Source organism: Abramis brama, assembly GCF_963993115.1.
Source record: "Abramis brama genome assembly, chromosome: 3".
NCBI lineage: Eukaryota > Metazoa > Chordata > Actinopteri > Cypriniformes > Leuciscidae > Abramis > Abramis brama.
Window position 1 is genome coordinate 26842075 of NC_139965.1, and position 19328 is coordinate 26861402.

Genomic DNA, 19328 nt, shown 5'->3' on the forward strand with positions numbered 1-19328 from the left:
TGACGTGAGCAACCCGTCTGTCTTCTAGAGGCTGTGGCATGAGAAATCTGACTCATTCCCTTCCGAATCTTGCAGACACGGAGAGTGTGAGTAGGAGCTGTCCATGAGCTTGGAGCAGGAGAAACTTTTGCTAGGTATTCTGATTAATTATTTTGTCATTTTGCCTCCACGTCCCCCCGATTGCCCGTGAGCTTCTCCTCCCGTCCATACGGTAATCTCTCTACTGTGCGACAGAGAGTCGCGTGGTTATGACGCAATCGTTAGCCTACTTTTACAAAAACTGCTTCTACGGGGCCATAACATAAGCTACAAGGTAATGGAGCATTTTATACATTGTCGTGTTTCTTTAGAAATAAATAATGGACAAATGGAGTCTTCAAACGTCTCAGATGTAAAGTTATTCGCTGTCAAAGTGACGCCAAAATGAATGGGAGTCAATGGAATGCTAATGCAAGTGAAGTTCTGCTACAAGATGGTGGCACGCGGCCGGCTTCAACTTCCGGTCGACTTCCTTCCCGCTTGAATTAAACGCATTTCACAATAACCTCGTATGTTACAGCGTTCACAAAATGGCGGACAGTCTGCATAGACCTATATTCAACATATTCACAACCCCGAACGTCATTAACGTTACCCGAAATATCTGCGGTATTAACATATACATTATAGATCTCGTGTGCATATTATCAAGTTGTTGTAACAATAGGCTAGTACCTGCAAAATAACAGGACAAATTGATGAAACAGGAGACACCGCGTCACGTCGCACCAAATCCTCAGAAGATGTGAGGGCGCTGGCGCGCACAGAGTCCTCCTTTCAGTTTTCAAAATTGTCCCAGTTTCTCACCACAACAGACTAAGTCCCACATCTCCACATGAATAAAAATAAACTTTTGCTTAATGTATAACACCTTACAAAAAATGTAATTCAGACCAAACGAATAAGCAGGCTATCCGTGATGATAACGGCTAAATGGCTAACATTAGCTACGTTGTTAGCCAAACCAACTAACTAGCCTTGACATCGACAATATACAGATAGTACTTTAATAGGTAACGCAACACAGACAATTTGAATTAGACATGTAGTGGTGTACACAACACATACCTTTTATTATTTGTTTGCCTCGCTGGATGATCAGTCAGGTTCTCTGCTGTGACGAGCGCTCGGTGTGTGGACTCTGGTGACGATATGATGACGTTCGAAGCACAAACAACCCACGTGCTGGGTCAAACGATATAATGTTGGGTTGATGGATTTTGACTCAACACATGAGTTGCACAAAATAACCCAAATTCCATATAAATAACCCATAATGGGTAAAAAATTTCATAACCCAGCGGTTGGGTAGATTAAATAACCCAGCATTTTTTAGAGTGCATGCCGGCTGATTTCTATATCCCAGGATTTACAAAATTGATGCGCGTCTAATAATCTGTGAGACGTCTCTGACAGATCCGAATTTTACCCAAAATCGGCAGGAGCTGAACCAATTATGGCTTTTTTAGATTAATATCCGATTAATCCCGACTAGTAATCTGTACCGGTCTTTGCCCACACTCAAAAAGGCTGTTGAACGAACTCAGTTAAATTAAGGAAAACTTTTCCACGAAAATTAACTACATTTTTCCAACAAGATCTAATTTGTTTGCATGTAGTTTTCACACAAATTAATTAAGTAAACTTCAGTTTTAACAATTGTGTTACTTTTGCTTATTTTAAAATATAAGGCAAAAGTTATTTATTTATTTTTTTTGAGTGCAATTAGTTCAACCAATCAGCTCGAAACTACTTGATCTGATCTGCAGATCTCAATAAATTCCGACAAAACGAGGGTTCCATGCCTGCATACAATCAGGTTTTCTAGTACTCGTACCATGGAAATAGTTTTCAGCCGCCCTGGTTCACCTGCAGTTATGCCAAATTACATCACACAAATTAAAAATTATTTTACTGTCTCTTACCCGAGATGCTTTTACTGCTGCGAGTTCTTTTTGAATCCAGTGATGTTTCTCCATGGCCCTGATAGCAGCTTTGGCTCTTCTCTCTTAAATTCGGCGAGGTAAGATCAAAGCCTGTGCTTTGAGATGATCAGTTCGTCAAATCCGCTGTCAGGACCAGAAGAAAACCTCAAGGAGTCCCAGTTCTGACACCAATTGTTGTAGCAAAACAATAACTAACAAAACAGCATCAAGCATAAGAGACTTCAGGATTCAAATTGTCCTTAAAAGATATTTATTTCTTGCAAGAAATGTTCCCAGTCTACCCATAGTCCAGCTGCAGGCAGAGTGAGACTCAGAGCAGAGGTTGGCCAGCATTTTTATAGTGTTATCTCTTGTCACCCACCACAACACAAGGAACAAAAGGGACCCCCCTTGACCCCCCTCTCCAGCACGGGAATTCTCTCACCTCTGAAGTCACACACACCCTGCAGCTGTACTAACATCATAAAAGAAACTCAAAATACAGACAAATGAATGTATGGCATTCATTTGTTAAATCATTGAAAAATAAATTATAGAGAAAAGAACTGTTTTTTCTATAACAGTCGCCCTACAGGTTGGAAGCGGAATTGTCCATTACCGCTGTCGTAAATAATTTCGCCGCCCGCAGCCAACTGTCGCACGCATGCTCGCTGTTTATCCAGCACCGGCTTTGAATGAACGATGTCCACAGACAAGGTAGAGTATGTTGCATGATTTCATGAAAGCATGATGTATTGCGACATCAGAAACGAAGAAAAACTAAATAATGACTATTGTAACGCTTGACGTAAAGCAAGTCAAATTTGTAGTTTTCTTATGTCTCATTCGAACTACAGAAACGCGACCTGGTTTGGCAAACTTGCATAGTGTGGTTAAAGCAGATATAGGGCCGCAAAGCGAATCCAGAAGTGCCTTTCACCCTGTTACGACTTGATGAACCACTGATTGGAAACATTATTTTAAGGTAAAAAATGTTATTAGTGTTGCTTTAACAAAAAGTAAATAAAGTTAATAAAAGGCTGATTTGACCTTTACTTGACTGACAGCACAGCTGTTTCAGTGGTTGCCTAGCAACATAGAAAACACAGCGCACTGCTCGTTCTGTGTGATGGTTTTCGAACCGTAAAAACGCAAAAAAAGTAAACCAAAAATGAATACTTTTTCTGGAACAATATTTTAATAGTATCTGTACTTTTACTCAAGTACTTGATTTGTGTACTTCGTCCACATCTGGTATCCATGTTACCTAATGTTGGTTTGAGTTCAGTTTTGTTGTAAAATTGTAAATAAGATAAGTAAATAGGAACTAAATTCGATGTTGCCTATCCGCCACACACACTCACATATGAATGTGACACAGTAAGAGGGCCTGACCAGCATATAAGATATTCCCAACCACAGCATTCTTACCATGAGTGAGTGGTGGTGAGTGCCTTCATTTGAGCCACTCATGTAGAGATTGTATGGATAGCTGTACAAGAGAAGTGAAGAGATAGACTTGTTGGCTGTGTCTGATCAGACTGGGTAAAGAATCTCTTATTAATCTGTTGAGAGTAACTGTGAGTGACTCCTTCATAAATCTGACTGGAGGGATTCCCCTTTTTCTAAACGGTATAATTACATCCCTGCTTTACATGGAATAATCCGTGAGGTTTTAAGCTTTCTGATGCCAAGGACCCCCAAATATTATGATATATATAAGATATATATACAGTATATAATCCCTTTGTGAGGGACTCAAAAAAGAGAGAAGTCCTGTTTGAAAACCACTGGATTGGTCCAGTGTCAGTGAATGGCCATTCTAGCTTTAGCATGTAAGGTGGATCAGTGGCCTCAGGAAAAAAAATCTTTGTTGTGAGAGTTTGTGACAAACACTTAACTTTGAGAACTCACTCAATGAATACTATTAAGAGCTCAAGTATGTCAGTTATTTATACTAGGAGAGTCCTTCCTCCAGTCTTTACATACGTGATCATTCTGTCCTGTTAGTTTAAGACAAATCTTTGTTATGAAGTGAAAGGATGGGTTTTCACACAATCTCTTTATTATTTCATTCTCTGTATTTTTACACTGCACTAGAGCCTGTTGCTATGGCAACAGTGTCCAAGTAACCACACAATAGGAATCGCACTCTGCAATGAGCTGCAGTCATTCACTCGCCTTGCACGACTCCTGTGCCGTTCACACGGTACTGCAAAAACACACACAGTAAGATGGTCTGAGGATGAAGGCAGTATAAATCAATGTATGACCTACTGTTAATTGGCTCTCTGGATTTTAGAAATAAAATGTCTCTGGTAGTTTTTTTTTAGGGATTCATCTGCATCATTTGTATTGTTTAGACTTAAGATGAGAGTAAGACACATAATACATATTGAAACCAATCCAGTTTTGGTCTTCATGCCAACTAGATTGAAAATATGAAACATTCTCTACATAAAAACAATTTATAGATGTTCTTCCTTTCCTTTATTCTCTCTCTCTCTCTCTCTCTCTCTCTCTCTCTCTCTCTCTCTCTCTCTCTCTCTCTCTCTTGTAAATGAGTTTACAGATGGCACAAAGGCCTTGATTATCAGCTCCATCCATTTGACTTTGGGCAGAGAACCGTAAGAATCACCAGCACATAGAGCGAAAGCATCTGTTGAATTGGCCACGGTTGCAGAGAAACACAGCAAACACTCTCAGCTCTGTGACACACACACACACACACACACACACACACACACACACACACACTCACACAGCGAGAATTACTGTTTGAGATGAGTCAACACTCTGTCCTTTATAGACAGTGCCTATATCCATCCCTGTCGTATAGTTATTTCTAAATCTGAGGTCTCCTGAGAAATATGAGTTGTGTAATTATCATTATGCTTTTGGCCCTGTTTTTTATTCAAAATGCTCCACTCACACTTAACATCCAGCCTAATGATATTTTAAGAGCTGCTGTAAATTGTGTCATTCATAGATCTGAAATAATATACATATTGTCATATGTATCATAAATATATAGTTTGGGTTCGGTATATTTCAGCACCCCTGTGTATTCCAAGGAATAGTTGCTATTAATTGGATTCAGTCACAGCCGTAGGAAAGAAGATGCTATGTATGTATATGTGCTTGTCACTACATGAATCTTTCAAGACTGAATTTGGTTGTAGAATTTAGTTGTTCCCAGAAATCCATAAACAACTGAACTATGTGTACAGAACAACATAAATCTTTTTTTTTTATGTATGCGTGTGGCCAATGATCTGAACTGATGCTTAAACTTTGTCTGTTATTCATATGATAGAGGTTTATGAATGGATACAAATGAGGAGAGTGCAGAAAGTGAGGGGATTGATGAAGAAAAAGAAGGATTTGATGGTTAGCAGCGAGGAAGTAGGGCAGGTGCAGCAGGGCCCCAGCAGATCTGTCCTTCTCATTCACAGAATTAGAGTTGAGGAGATTCCTGCTTGAGGAGATAACATGTAGTCTGCAGCTAGAAGTCTTTGGATTTTTTTTTATCCTGTATTCGTATGCTATGTTTAACCACACTGTAAGGTCCGGGTAGGAAGACGACAAGCCAAGCGAAGTACAAAAATAACAAAGGTTTATTAATAGGAGGTAACTCAAAACAAACATGAAACAGTGTGCTGGTGCACAAACAATAACCAACCAAGACAAGGAGTGAGAGGGGAACTTAAATACACAGATAATGACTAGGACAACAGGTGACGGTGATGATGATGATGATGAGGATGATCACAGGTGATGAGGAGCAGGTGCAGGTGATGATTACAGAGGATTCTGGGAAGTGTAGTGAAGACAAGACGATGACAGACGGTGAATGTGACATTACTCCGCGCCGTAGAAGGCAGAACACGGGAGGGGGGGTGGGCATCCTGGAGTCTGTGACCGAAGGGTGAACAGAGAGATGACAGACAGGAGACTCCAGGATGGTATCGCCGCCACGGTGGTGCAGGACGAGGAGGTGGCCATGGCGAAGCAGGCCCTTCGGATGGCCATGGCGGTCAAGACCCTTCGGGTGACCATGGCGGTGAGGACCCTTCGGGCGGACCATGGCGAAGAAGACCCTTCGGGTGACCATGGCGGTGAGGACCCTTCGGGCGGCCATGGCGGAGAAGACCCTTCAGGTGGCCAGGACGGCATTGGGAACCGTGTCGGTGAGGCCTCCACGGTCCCCCCAGAGGACTCATAGCCCCAAATTTTCTTGGGGAAATTATCAGGCTCTGGTTCAAGACTGGATGAGACGGGGGGCGAAGGCGACTCTGAGCTGGGCAGGACCAGCGGCTAAGAGGGTTCTGAGCTGGGCAGGACCAGCGGCTAAGAGGGTTCTGAGCTGGGCAGGACCAGCGGCTAAGAGGGTTCTGAGCTGGGCAGGACCAGCGGCTAAGAGGGTTCTGAGCTGGGCAGGACCAGCGGCTAAGAGGGTTCTGAGCTGGGCAGGACCAGCGGCTAAGAGGGTTCTGAGCTGGGCAGGACCAGCGGCTAAGAGGGTTCTGAGCTGGGCAGGACCAGCGGCTAAGAGGGTTCTGAGCTGGGCAGGACCAGCGGCTAAGAGGGTTCTGAGCTGGGCAGGACCAGCGGCTAAGAGGGTTCTGAGCTGGGCAGGACCAGCGGCTAAGAGGGTTCTGAGCTGGGCAGGACCAGCGGCTAAGAGGGTTCTGAGCTGGGCAGGACCAGCGGCTAAGAGGGTTCTGAGCTGGGCAGGACCAGCGGCTAAGAGGGTTCTGAGCTGGGCAGGGACTCGGAACTGGACTCGGAACTGGACTCGGAACTGGACTCGGAACTGGACTCGGAACTGGACTCGGAACTGGACTCGGAACTGGACTCGGAACTGGACTCGGAACTGGACTCGGAACTGGACTCGGAACTGGACTCGGAACTGGACTCGGAACTGGACTCGGAACTGGACTCGGAACTGGACTCGGAACTGGACTCGGAACTGGACTCGGAACTGGACTCGGAACTGAGATCTGGCCTCTCTGGGCCAACAACTGTCTCAGGCTCGGCGGGCATGACGCGAACTGCCTTGGCTTCGGCAGATCTGGCGTGAAGTGCGGGCTCGGCTGGACTCAGAACTGGATCTGGCTCTTCTGGGCCAACGACTGGATCGGCGGACATGACACTCTCAGTCTCAGGCTCGGCGGGCATGACGCGAACTGCCTTGGCTTCGGCAGATCTGGCGTGAAGTGCGGGCTCGGCTGGACTGGCGTTAAGTGCAGGCTCAGCTGGACTGGCGTGAAGTGCAAGCGCGGCTGGACTGGCGTGAAGTGCAGGCTCGGCTGGACTGGCGTGAAGTGCAGGCTCGGCTGGACTGGCGTGAAGTGCAGGCTCGGCTGGAATGGCGAATTGCAACAGATCGCGGCTATCCCGAGCCAAAGCCGCGATCTGTCCAGCGAGCTCCCAGCTCATGATGTGGTCGGTTATTCTGTAAGGTCCAGGTAGGAAGAAGACAAGCTAAGTGAAGTACAAAAATAACAAAGGTTTATTAATAGGTGGTAACTCAAAACAAACATGAAACAGCGTGCTGGTGCACAAACAATAACCGACCAAGACAAGGAGTGAGAGGGGAACTTAAATACACAGATAATGACTAGGACAACAGGTGACGGTGATGATGATGATGAGGATGATCACAGGTGATGAGGAGCAGGTGCAGGTGATGATTACAGAGGATTCTGGGAAGTGTAGTGAAGACAAGACGATGACAGACGGTGAATGTGACACACACATACTGTACAGACTTTTTTTTAGAAGAGACAATGTTGAATTGAGAATCATTATTGGATGAATTTTCTACACTAACCAGCTGAACAAAATGTCTCAAAAGCCTTTGAGATTTTAGTTACTTTTAACTTTTGCTTTTAATGTTTGCAAAAGTTTGCTTTTTTACTTTTAACTTTTAACTTTTGTTACTTTTAACTTTTAACTTTTGTTACTTTTAACTTTTTAACTAGTTACAAATTATTCATGTGTTGTGACTATTCGTGTGTTGTGACATCACAAATGTGACTGCGATAGGTAGCAAAGTCAGGCATAGCAGCACCAAACACCATACAGGTTCAGTAATCAGCATTCAAACATGCAGTGTAGGTAGAAACAGAAAATATCGACACACACACGGATCGCCGATGAAGGAAGATACTGAAGACTGAATCAAGGTCAAGGTCAAGGTAACTTTATTGTCCCCGAGGGGCAATTATTTGTACAGCCAGCAGATAAACATAACATAGAATACCCACAGTCTCTAAAGCACAATAGTAAAGAAATACATTTAAAACAGTTCTGACAAATTGTTTAAAATTGAGATAGAAGACGGGATAAGAGAGTTTCTGAATCTATTTGACCTGCATCTGGGCATGGAGTACCTACGACCTGAAGGAAGTAGCTTAAACTGGCAGGAAAAAGGATGACTAGGGTCAGCTGCAATAGATAGTGCCTTCTTTGCCACTCTGTTGAAGTAAATAATATAGTTATAGAATAATATAGAATATAGTTCACAAAGAGTTTACTGGTGACAAACATGCAGACAAGCATGACATTCAACAATAACCGACAAAGGATAGAACAGAACAGGGAGTATAAATACACAAGGTGAATGAGGGAACTAAACAGGCACAGGTGGAGGAAGATTAAACTAATTAGGACTAACAAGAACAGGTGCAGACAGAACGAACGTAATCGTTACATTACGCCCCCCTCGAAAAGGCGCGACCTCACGCCGTGATGACAGGAAAGTTCAGGATGTTGAGAAGAGGCGGAGGCTTCGGTGGAGGGCGGTGGAGTTGCCGACCATGGTGGAGCTGACGGTGGGAGGAACCAGGGAGGAGTCCAGACTGAGGGTGCGGACGGAACCCTGGGACCGATCGGCGGAGGTGGAACCATATTGAGTGGTGGAGGAGCCGGTGGAGCTGAGTGGCTGACGGACCATGGCGACCCGGTCGACTGCCGAAGGCCGAACTGGAGTGTCGAGCGAGCCCAGCGGAGCTTCCGGGCAGACGGACCGCAGAGGCGATGAAGGAGTGGTGGATCGAGGTGAGGGCGACAGGACGAGGTGGCGGTGTGGGCCTGGAAGCCTGAGGCGCAGAGGATGAGCAGCAGAGTGAGCACCGGAGGCAGAGCCAAGGAGCTGGACCACACCAGTGGTGCTGACGGATCCAGGGGACTGGCTGTGACCAGTGATGGAGACGGGACAACAGGCAGGGATATGGAGAGAAGACTTCCGGACGGGACCAGTGAAGAATATGATAACTCAAGGGTGGGGACTTGGGAGGGAATTGGTTCCACGGACCACAGATTGATCAGGTTCAGGTCCACTCCTGGCGTTGACTCCGGGGCTGGTCCTGGAATGACCTCGGTGGGCGAATAAAGTTGACTTTCTGACTTGGCTTGCATGCATTTTCAGTGTGTGTGTGTATATATATATATATATATATATATATATATATATGTGACCCTGGAACACAAAACCACTCACATGGGTAAATTTTTTTAATTGAAATAAGCTTTCCATTGATGTAAGGTTTGTTAGGATAGGACAATATTTGGCCAAGATACAACTATTTGAAAATCTGGAATCTGAGGGTGCAACATTGAGAAAACGCCTTTAAAGTTGTCCATTTATGTTCGCGATTTTGCTGCATTCACTCACAAAAATATTTTTTTTTATATATTTACGGTAGGAAATTTACAAAATATATTCATGGAACATGATCTTTACTTAATATCCTAATGATTTTTAGCATAAAAGAAAAATCGATAATTTTGACCCATACAATGTATTGTTGATTATTGCCACAAATATACACATGCTACTTGTGACTGGTTTTGTTATCCAAGGTCACATTGTTAGGGGTTAACAGTTTAGGACCCAAGGACCAGATGTTTGAAAGAAGACCCGGAGTCAGAATTATAAAAAATTGAAGAAAAGTTTTACTGAAGATAGTTTGCAGTTTCATCAGCAGAAGTCAGCTTCAAGACTCACACAGGAGTTCGTAGGCCGCCCCGCTTACAGTTACAAAGATCACAGCAGTTATACCATTTCCAAGGTCTAAGCTACGTCATTGCTTACAGGTTGAATGATTCTCATTGGCTAAGAAATAGATAAACATAGTAATTTTCCACACATATACAGATAGACTGAAGCATATCTCCATAGATTATGCAGCTGACACTCAGACCCTGAAGTTAGGCACATTCCAGTTCTCAGATTTGGGTTACTGGGTGCCAGCATGTCCCGAACAACAACTCCGTCAGTCTCCAATAATGCCAGTGGTTCCTTAACCTGTAAGCAAGAAGACTAACACACACACCAACACACATCTTTTCCAAGGTTGGATTTGGCCAGGCTCTAACTATAAACAGGAGTCTCGTCTCAAAACATCAAGATAACAAGTTCTTTCTCTCAAGGATAGGAAACTTTAGTCTAAATGGAAAATATAGGCTTTAACTGAGAAATGGTCCCTTAAACTATAGACTTCAATGACCCCTATGTGTTTTAACATGTTGAAGACCTTTCTCAAACATTTCCTCATTTAATTTCTGGAAGCCGGGATAAATAGGCAAGCAATGTTACTGCATTCAAATATCAAATACAGACATTAAAGAATACATGAAAAGAACATTTCAGTAATCACACTGGTAACTTCTATAACAAAGTAAAATCTCCAGAGAAGTCATTCAACTCATTTGATATTTAGAAGGAAAAATATTGATTAATACTTTGATTATAATCACTCCTTACATATACATTGAAGCAGCAGTGGATTCCAATCCACCCCCTTCAACATATACTGAATATGCATACAAGCTACAATATAGATTGTTTCACATCAGCTTCACAATAGTAACAAATTCAAAACAAATTCTGCTGTAAAGCAGCTCTAACAAACCAATAGTCTCAATATTCATCTCAAGTCACTTCGGTGTTGATTCAGTTCAATTCAATAACTGTAACATTCATTAATTGTGCTTACATACTGCATATACAGTGTATTTGTGCACATACCTGTACGTGTGACAAACTCCTGTACACCTGGCTAATCATTTGATGTTTGTGTGTAGAGTTACCACACAAAAACACAATTTTTGGAAGAGTTAAATTAGTTTTGTTTGCTTTTGCAAGAGATGTCTTATGTTGTGCATGTTTTGTGGGTTTGTGTGTAGAGTTTCAAGAAATGGAGCCATAGTTTCAGAAATTGTGTGTAAGCAATTTGAAAAAGAAATATATACTTCTGATCTTTCTGCTAATACATTTTACATGAGGAAAAAAAGTATACTATGTAGGCTATATGCAAATTACTAAACTTCACAAACGCAATCACCTGAGCTGTAAATGCCATGTCACCAGTCACTCCATAAAATATCTATTAATATAATGAAATACTAGAGACTTTATTATTGCGTGATTTTTTTTTCTCTTAGAATACAATAACTGTTGATTAATTTTTAAATGGCCATCATATAGAAACTTGCCTGCAGTGTGAAAGTGAAAGAGAAACAACAGTAGAGAGACTGAGAGGAATGCCTGTTCATCAGACTATTCATAAAGATGAGTCATCTCGTCATTCCTCCTTGTTTTCAGAATCTTCTCCATCACAGAGGCTTGCATCACTTCACAACTTTTCCTGTGTGTGTGTGTGTGTGTGTGTGTGTTTGTGTATGCTTTTAAGTATTTGTGTGCTGTTAGCTCATAAATGTGCACACACCATGAACCATGAATAAACACACAACAAAATACCAATACACATATCTGCTGCTTTGAAATTTCTTAGAATTTTCTATTCTCTATTCACAGTTGCAGAGTTGAACTTACAAATGACAAGATGTGACCTGAATCATGCTTAGCCTCATATTTTATTTTATTTAAGACTATGACCTAAAGGAAATTAAAACACCAATTAATGGGATAGTTCACTAAAATGAAAATTCTGTCATCATTTACTCACCCTCATGTCATTCCAAACCTGTAGCCTATGACTTTCTTCAGTTAGGTTTGAAGAATATCCTGACCGCTCTTTTCATTGTAATGAAAAAAAAAAAAAAAAAAAAAAAAACCTGGGGCTGTATCATAAAATATTATGAAAGTGGCTTAATGTCAGAAGCTTAATGATAGATTTGTGTGAGGAACAGACTCCTTGGTGCAACCATCAGAGTTTATATGAGAAATTATGATGTCCAATTGTTGAACAAATCATTCTTTTGAATTTTTCTAGTTGATTCAGATTCAGTTCATCACAAAACTTTTGTATGGCTTTGGAAGACAGTGGGTAAACGACAGAATTTTTATTTTATATTTAGGATAAATAAATTATATTAAGGTATCAATAATATGTTGAGTCACCGTGGTAATATACACCATAGTGCGTATGTGTCTACAGGGTATGCATGTTGTACTATCTATCAATAGGCCATAATGAAATGTAGCCAATCTAATATACCAACAGTACTCCTGTCCAATTTAAATAACCATAAAATTGAAGCCTGCAGTACTTGCTGATAGATGCTTTTTTATTTTACAGTAATATGTTAGCAAGAGCCTGCTTCAATCAATGTTAGAGATACAATGGAAAATCCAGGTGGGAGAAATGATAGTTCACAGCGCTCTTTCCTCTGAGGAGCTTTGGCAGTGCTCTGCCTTCTCACAGGTCTGATCGATGAGGCGTAAATCGCCTGAGCAGAAGCTTCTGGCTGCCAGAGAGCTCACAGGTGAAAAGGCAGGTTGCCATGAGCTGTTTCTATATATTACACCGTGGCTAGGGGCTATAATTCAATGCATCTCCCTCACTTTTTTTTGGAGCAAAACCAGAGCTGCACCCTGCTGTTTGGTCAAATGTAATGCTGAAAACAAGTGAGGTTTACACCGTGTAACTACACGCAACGCGGCGACGCTATTTTAGAAACGGTTTCTATTTTTCTGCGACGTCGCGCTGGAACATCAAACACAAAGTGTGGCAATGATAATCTCAGGTATTGTTTATGTGCTTTATTTAATGTTAAAATCGTGTAATGTGACTTTGAATATAATTTAGTGCTCCCAGCTTTGTAGCTGTAAAAGCAACAATGGATAATTCACCTCTCTATATATATCAGATCTTGAAATTAAACAAATGGAAACAAGAACGTTCAAACTGTGAACAAACAAGTGTAGGCTATTATTTGACAAAGATTGTTGTAGTAACTCAGTAGCTTATAAATTGGAATAATGTTTAAATGGTGTAATATTTGTGAATTTGATTATGTAGCCTAACGTTACTTATCCATTTTCTTGCGACTGCGAGTGCCGTCAAGATTACTCTCTGGTGCTGTGCACTCGCTGCGAGACTCCGCCCACACGCTGTTCTGATTGGCTGTGGGTTTTGATTGATTTTGACGCATCTCGCAGTCACGTCGCGTCGCGTCCTAATTATTTGTCGCTGGAATCTTACCGCATCGCGTCTGGTTAGGACCTAGGACACGGTGTTAGGTTTTTGCAGTAGGCTTCTAGCTTTTAGGAGATTTTTTTTATTTTAACTAATTCACAGCTAAATTTATTCCCATACAAAAAGATATGTGTAAAAACGTGGAATACAATTATATTATTTAAATTTATGGATTTAGCAGCCATTTTTATCCAATACAAAACAATACGATTTACAACTGCATCTATTCTAAGCTATGTATTTTATCAGTTCATGAAACACTGTAATCAGAAGAACAGGTTAACATTGCTTTTGTTGTTGAATGAGTATGCTTTATAGTCCCTTATTTAACCCTCAAATTAAATTAATAAATGCAAGCATTCATAACATATATTTACATCCATGTCACAAGCAGGGCTTCCCATAACCCTCTCCCGTCCTCGCTTGCATCAGTCTTGATGTATCGCCATTGCTATGTTCTTCTTACATGTGCTTGTGTGTTTGAAGATCCCAAAGTGAACGGTGATGCAGCTAAAGCAGCGCTGGCCAATGAGGATTGTCCCCACATAGACCAAACCCTTTCTCCTGAGGACGGCCATATCTTTAACCCAAGTGAGCCACGGGGAGACACTCCTTGTTTTCTGCTGAACGTTGGCAGACGATCTACAAACACGGGCACCCGAGTGAGGAAGGGTATGTAACCTCTGCGTGAGGCTATTGTCTGATACACACACACACACACACACACACATACATACATACACACACACACACACACACACACACACACACAAACACACACATACACAAATGTATATACCAGGTGCATTACACAGTAAATAAAGACAGTCCAAGCATACAGACAAGCAGAGCGCGCCCACAACAGACAGTTTATAATGATGCAAAGCTGCTATTTTATCACAAATGAAATAAAAGACCAAATTTATACTAAAATTTCCTCAGCCATCTCAGATTTTAGTCAGAACAAGACATTACATACATGGCCTCACAAACCGCATCTTTTTTTTAAAGGGGACCTAGTATGCAACATTCACTTTTACATGGTGTTTAAACATAAATGTGTGTTGGCAGTGTGTGTACACAACCACCCTATAGTGATTAAAATCCACCCACTCCTTTATTTTTTATCCCTATAAATCAAGTAGAGTCTCAGAACAAGCTGTTTGCAGATTCTGGGAAAAGAGATGTCACATTGCACAAGCCACGCCCACGACTGTTGACGGACTCTTCCGTATTAGCATAGACCCGCCCTAAGTGGGTTGTACACTGTCTGCTATTTTCTCCAGGCTGTATAGGCTCAATTCAAAAGGCATACAGTCTGTATATATTTGCTTACTGTTAATTGTAACGAGTGGTTTTGTGTAATTCGCAGAGAGAGAGTTTTTGGATAAGACTTTAATGCGTACTTCTTGTACAGTGTTTTATTCAGCTCTTACGATCATTTTCTGGAGCGAAAACGGACGCTTCTGTGTGATGTACAATAAACTTTAAAAAAATTATTCGGACCAGGTCCGCTACAACAGGCTTGTACTAATAGTGGATAAAAGCAAGATGACAACATAAGTTATAACCATAATTAAACTAAACTATACCTGTTCTATCTCCATGCAGCGTATATTCTCTGGCTCTGTAGGCATCATTGTATAAGGCTGAACACAGCTACTGACAGTTGTTGCATGAGCTCTTGAAGCTCCGCCCTCTTCTAGAAAAGGGTCTGAAAACATCAGCTTATTTGCATTTAAAGGAACACACACAAAAGTGGCAATTTTAACATGCTATAAAAAAATGATCTTTGGGGTGTGTTAAGCTAAAACTTCACATACACATTCTGGGGACATCAGAGACTTATTTTACATCTTGTAAAAAGGGGCATAATAGGTCCCCTTTAAAGTTGAACTTTCATTAGTTATTTTATTATATTTCAAATAGTACTATCAACATTTTTCAAATGTAAATAAGATGAGACAGGGAGTTTCCAACAGAGTCCCTTCCCTGCACGTTCAGATCCTTCCACAAGCCACATTTCTTCAAATCTTCTTTTAACATAATGTAAATAAGTTTTTTTTTCCACACCACGCTGCATTACGTCAAACTCATATTAACACACATACAGCTGCCTTCTGGGGCCAACCTTAATACTCCCTTTTTTCTGTTTTTCTTTGTTGTTTGTTTGTTTTTTTACTTGTTTCTTCCACCACTGTACATGCCTGTGGTCTGTCTCTATGTTTGTACCTCCTTCCATCTCTCCTTCTCTCCCGTACTCCTTATGCTACCCGATTGGCTCATAGCCGGAATGTTCTCAGGGAGGTCAGGGGCGGAGCCGGCCGGCCCGACGCATGGCACACAGGGTTACCCACTGCTGCAGCTAGGCTGGGCGCACAGCCCAGAAGACGGCCATGCCAGGGTCACCACCTGATATCCATCCATGTTTCGCTGTCTTACACAATAGCGTTCAAACCACTCACAGCAGCCTTAGATAAATAAAAGGCCCCTACATGCTATGTAGCTTCACAGGCTGTCAATTAACATCACCAAATGTAGTGATATTAAGACCAACACGATTTCATATCATCTGACACCACTGTTCTAGTTTATACATAGACTTCAGATCGCATACAGAGCGAACTTTCCACAACAATTACACCACTTACAACGACAACATAAACCTGCAATTTCTGATCACATTCCTGATCACAAGATCACAAGAATTTCCTGCTACCGCCCACCAATTTCTCATGTGATCATTTTCTAACCAGTAATGCTGTCTGTCTGTGTCTTATGACATGTTGCTCTGTGTGAGCATGCTCTGTTTGACTCCAGATCTCACCTACAGCCAAAAGCACCACAAGATCATCACCAAGCAAAACTACACACACTGTTCCCAACAAATGTTTCTTTGTCTTTGTGTTTTATATATGTTTGATAGTGTTTTTAGAGATGTGTGTGTGTGTGTGTGCATGTAGTGCTTTTTCGGAGTGCCGTTTTTTTTTCTGTAGCAATATTTTGTGCATGTGTTGGGACAGTCCTACGGTCCTTGCCGCAATCTGTCCTGATGCCTGTATGGTATTGGATGAGAAAGTGAAGACTTGGTTTTGCACAAAGGCAAATAATATGGTGAGATGATGTATACACCACTGACATATGAGACACCCTCTTTCATTTTGAGTCAAAAGTCGCAATGAGCCATTAGTGGAGAAATGTGATAAGCAAAAAAAATCTTTATTTTTAATAAAAAAGCTTCTGCTTTCAAATTATGTACATTTTATTAAAAAATTCAAACAATTACAGAATGCACGTAAACTGACAATTTATTTTTTACTACTAGTTGTAGCACAAAAAATAAGCAAAAATGAATGAACATCAGAGAGGGTTTGATACAGTACAATTTATCAGTATCATCTCTCAAGTGATCGCCCAATAAATGTTTTAAGATGTCAACAAAACGACTCATGTCACCAGATGATACAGTTTCCTCAGGAAATTCATTCATGGTCTGTAGCTTGCTAGAAAAATGTAATCATAAATATATTAAATATATTCAATGTGTTATAAATGCATTATGTTTTTATGTTACTGATGTCTTAATTGTTTAATTTATGTTTGAATAAAAAAACAAGTTTGAAAAGAAACAAAGTTTTCATAACAGCCACCATTAAATAATTATAATTATAGCATTTGAAAGCAGAGACTTTCCTTTTTCATTGTGCATATACTCAAAATGACTCAAAATTATATAATTTAAACTATGGAAAAGTGCCTGAAACTGAGGGTCTGACCCTGACAAATCAATGGACTGGATTCTCAGTTGCCTTAATTTCAAATTTATGAGTTAATTTGAATTTGTAGATCAACAAATCTGCGAACTGCTAAATTCTACTTCAAACTTTTGCCTTGCAATCCACAGCCTTCTTTGCTCACTCTAATGCCAGACTAACCAGCCGATCTTTGTGCATGCCCTCACGCAGAGATTGCATGCAATCTTAAACCCTTTAAACCTGACCCATAGCAGCAAACATTGTGTGGAGCAAACTGAAAGATGTCAAGACAAAACCTTTGAGTCTCAGCAACTGCCATGTGCACATTTCTCTCCACTAAACCAAGGTTATCAAAAGTCCCAAAGCCTGGGCACCATAACCAGCAAGGCCCGAACACTGGCCGAGGTAGTATCGATGCCCACCCGGTCCTGCGGCCCACCTGTTCTCCTGCGGAGGTCCCATTCTCCAATCCCCTCCATTCTCTAAGAAATGGAGCAGTGGTATAGTTAGAGTTGTCTCCCTGGGTCTTCTTCCTGATCTGCTGCTTTCTGTTCTCTGCTGTGTTTGCTTTGGTCTGGATTGTCTTGTTCTCTGGTCCTTGTCTTCTGGAGCTGTCTCCTCCTCTCTTTTTCTGTCCGCTTTGCTTGTTTCTTGTCTTTACATATACAGAATCTTGACTCACAGAAAACCATCAGAGAAAGAAAACTTCCAAAAGATCTCAGGGAAATTTTTAAGGATTCCCTAGTTACGTGTTTATTTCTTGTTTATTAGACATAATAAAAGAACTGGGATGAGGAAGGTAAACCTTTCTTTATTTTTCCAGGGACCATTAGAACTGGAAACGTCTGATAGAAAGACTGCGATCTAATGAGGCAAAACCTCCCTTCAAACGATATAAATCATGATTTGTTTTAGATTTACTATGAATATTTAAATCCTCTCCCATCTGAGTATATTCTTGCACAAAACCCTTTCTGACATCTGGAAGACGAAACAATCTATCCTCTATCGGTTTCTTTTTGTTTAGTTTCCCCATTTAATTTTTACTGTACTTCCCCTTTGCTCTGGAGTCTTGCTCCCTTCTTTCTTCATCACCTCTTTAATGAGACCCCAGGTAGGAGGTATCAGGACTCCCTTTTTCTCTCCTCCTCTGTCAACGGCAAACGTCTCTACTTCCTTTGCAATTCTTTCATTCTCCCTGTGCATTTCTGTCCATCTCTCTTTATCCAAACTTTTTAGCCCTGGATTGCAAAAGCAACCCAAATTAATGTTTTTACCATACAGAAAAAAAAGGAAGTCTTATTTTCTCAGCCCATTTCCTCATTCTGTGAGCTGAATGAAAACAAGGCCCAATGGCTGGATGACCCTGAGCAATCCCATCCTCCCCTGTATTTTCTACTGCAGATCCATGCAAAGAGGACACTGCCCTAGTTAAGTATATGCAGTCAGAGGTGCTTAAAGTGACCTGAGAAGGCAGCAGCATCTCAAAACCTTCTCCAGCCTTGCTGGACTCCACAATGGCCAGAGGGATTTCAGGCTGGAATCCAAAGGAGGGACGTATATGTAGAGGGAAAAAGAGCACAATAGAGGATGTTGCCAGTCGACGCAGTGGCAAACGTTTTTGATTTAGATTCCGACAGTGTGAGTGACTTCTCATGGACCAGGACTTTTATAAGGAAGACCTTAAGGACCATCAGCTGCAGAGTGACACAAATGGATGGCTTTAAAGCCAGAGTTTATAATCATAATACTAATGATAGTACCTGCAGTGACCGATGTAGTGGACTCTTACCTGTTCATTTTAGCATGAGCTGCATGGTGTTGCATTAAAAAAAGAGGAAAATAATCTATATCTGTTATGAATATCTGTATAAAACAATTATTTTCTTTCAAGAGTTCTTGACTTTTGCAGAATTGACATGTAGCCATGGATAATGAGATTTTCAGAGACCATGTTCTTTATTTCAGCAACAGATTTCTTTCATGTTATTCTGTCTTTGTTGCTAACCACATGACTCAGCTCTGGTCACATTGACCTCACATTCTGAATGAGACACTAGTGGTTACTGCCATGAGATAGATTGTAAATTCCACTTTTCAACATTGTTTTTGTCTGGCATGCTTGTGATTCTGGATCTTATAGAGAAAAAACTAAAACT

General features: G+C 41.3%; 1 protein-coding gene across 4 annotated transcripts in view; it reads left to right on the forward strand.

The window, feature by feature from the left end:
* The window catches only part of kcnc1a (potassium voltage-gated channel, Shaw-related subfamily, member 1a), a 50700-nt gene that overhangs the window by 30237 nt on the left and 1135 nt on the right, over nt 1-19328 (forward strand). The window contains exons 3-4 of one of the 4 annotated variants that reach the window (XM_084108035.1): nt 13901-14086; nt 18574-18773. In XM_084108035.1, the coding sequence (XP_083964161.1) occupies nt 13901-14086; nt 18574-18638 (251 nt within the window). In that variant the 3' untranslated portion in view covers nt 18639-18773. Of the gene's footprint in view, nt 1-13900; nt 14087-15702; nt 15963-17515; nt 17786-18573; nt 18774-19328 lie in introns of those variants that run through there. The other 3 variants (XM_084108036.1, XM_084108033.1, XM_084108034.1) reach the window with 3 other exon arrangements.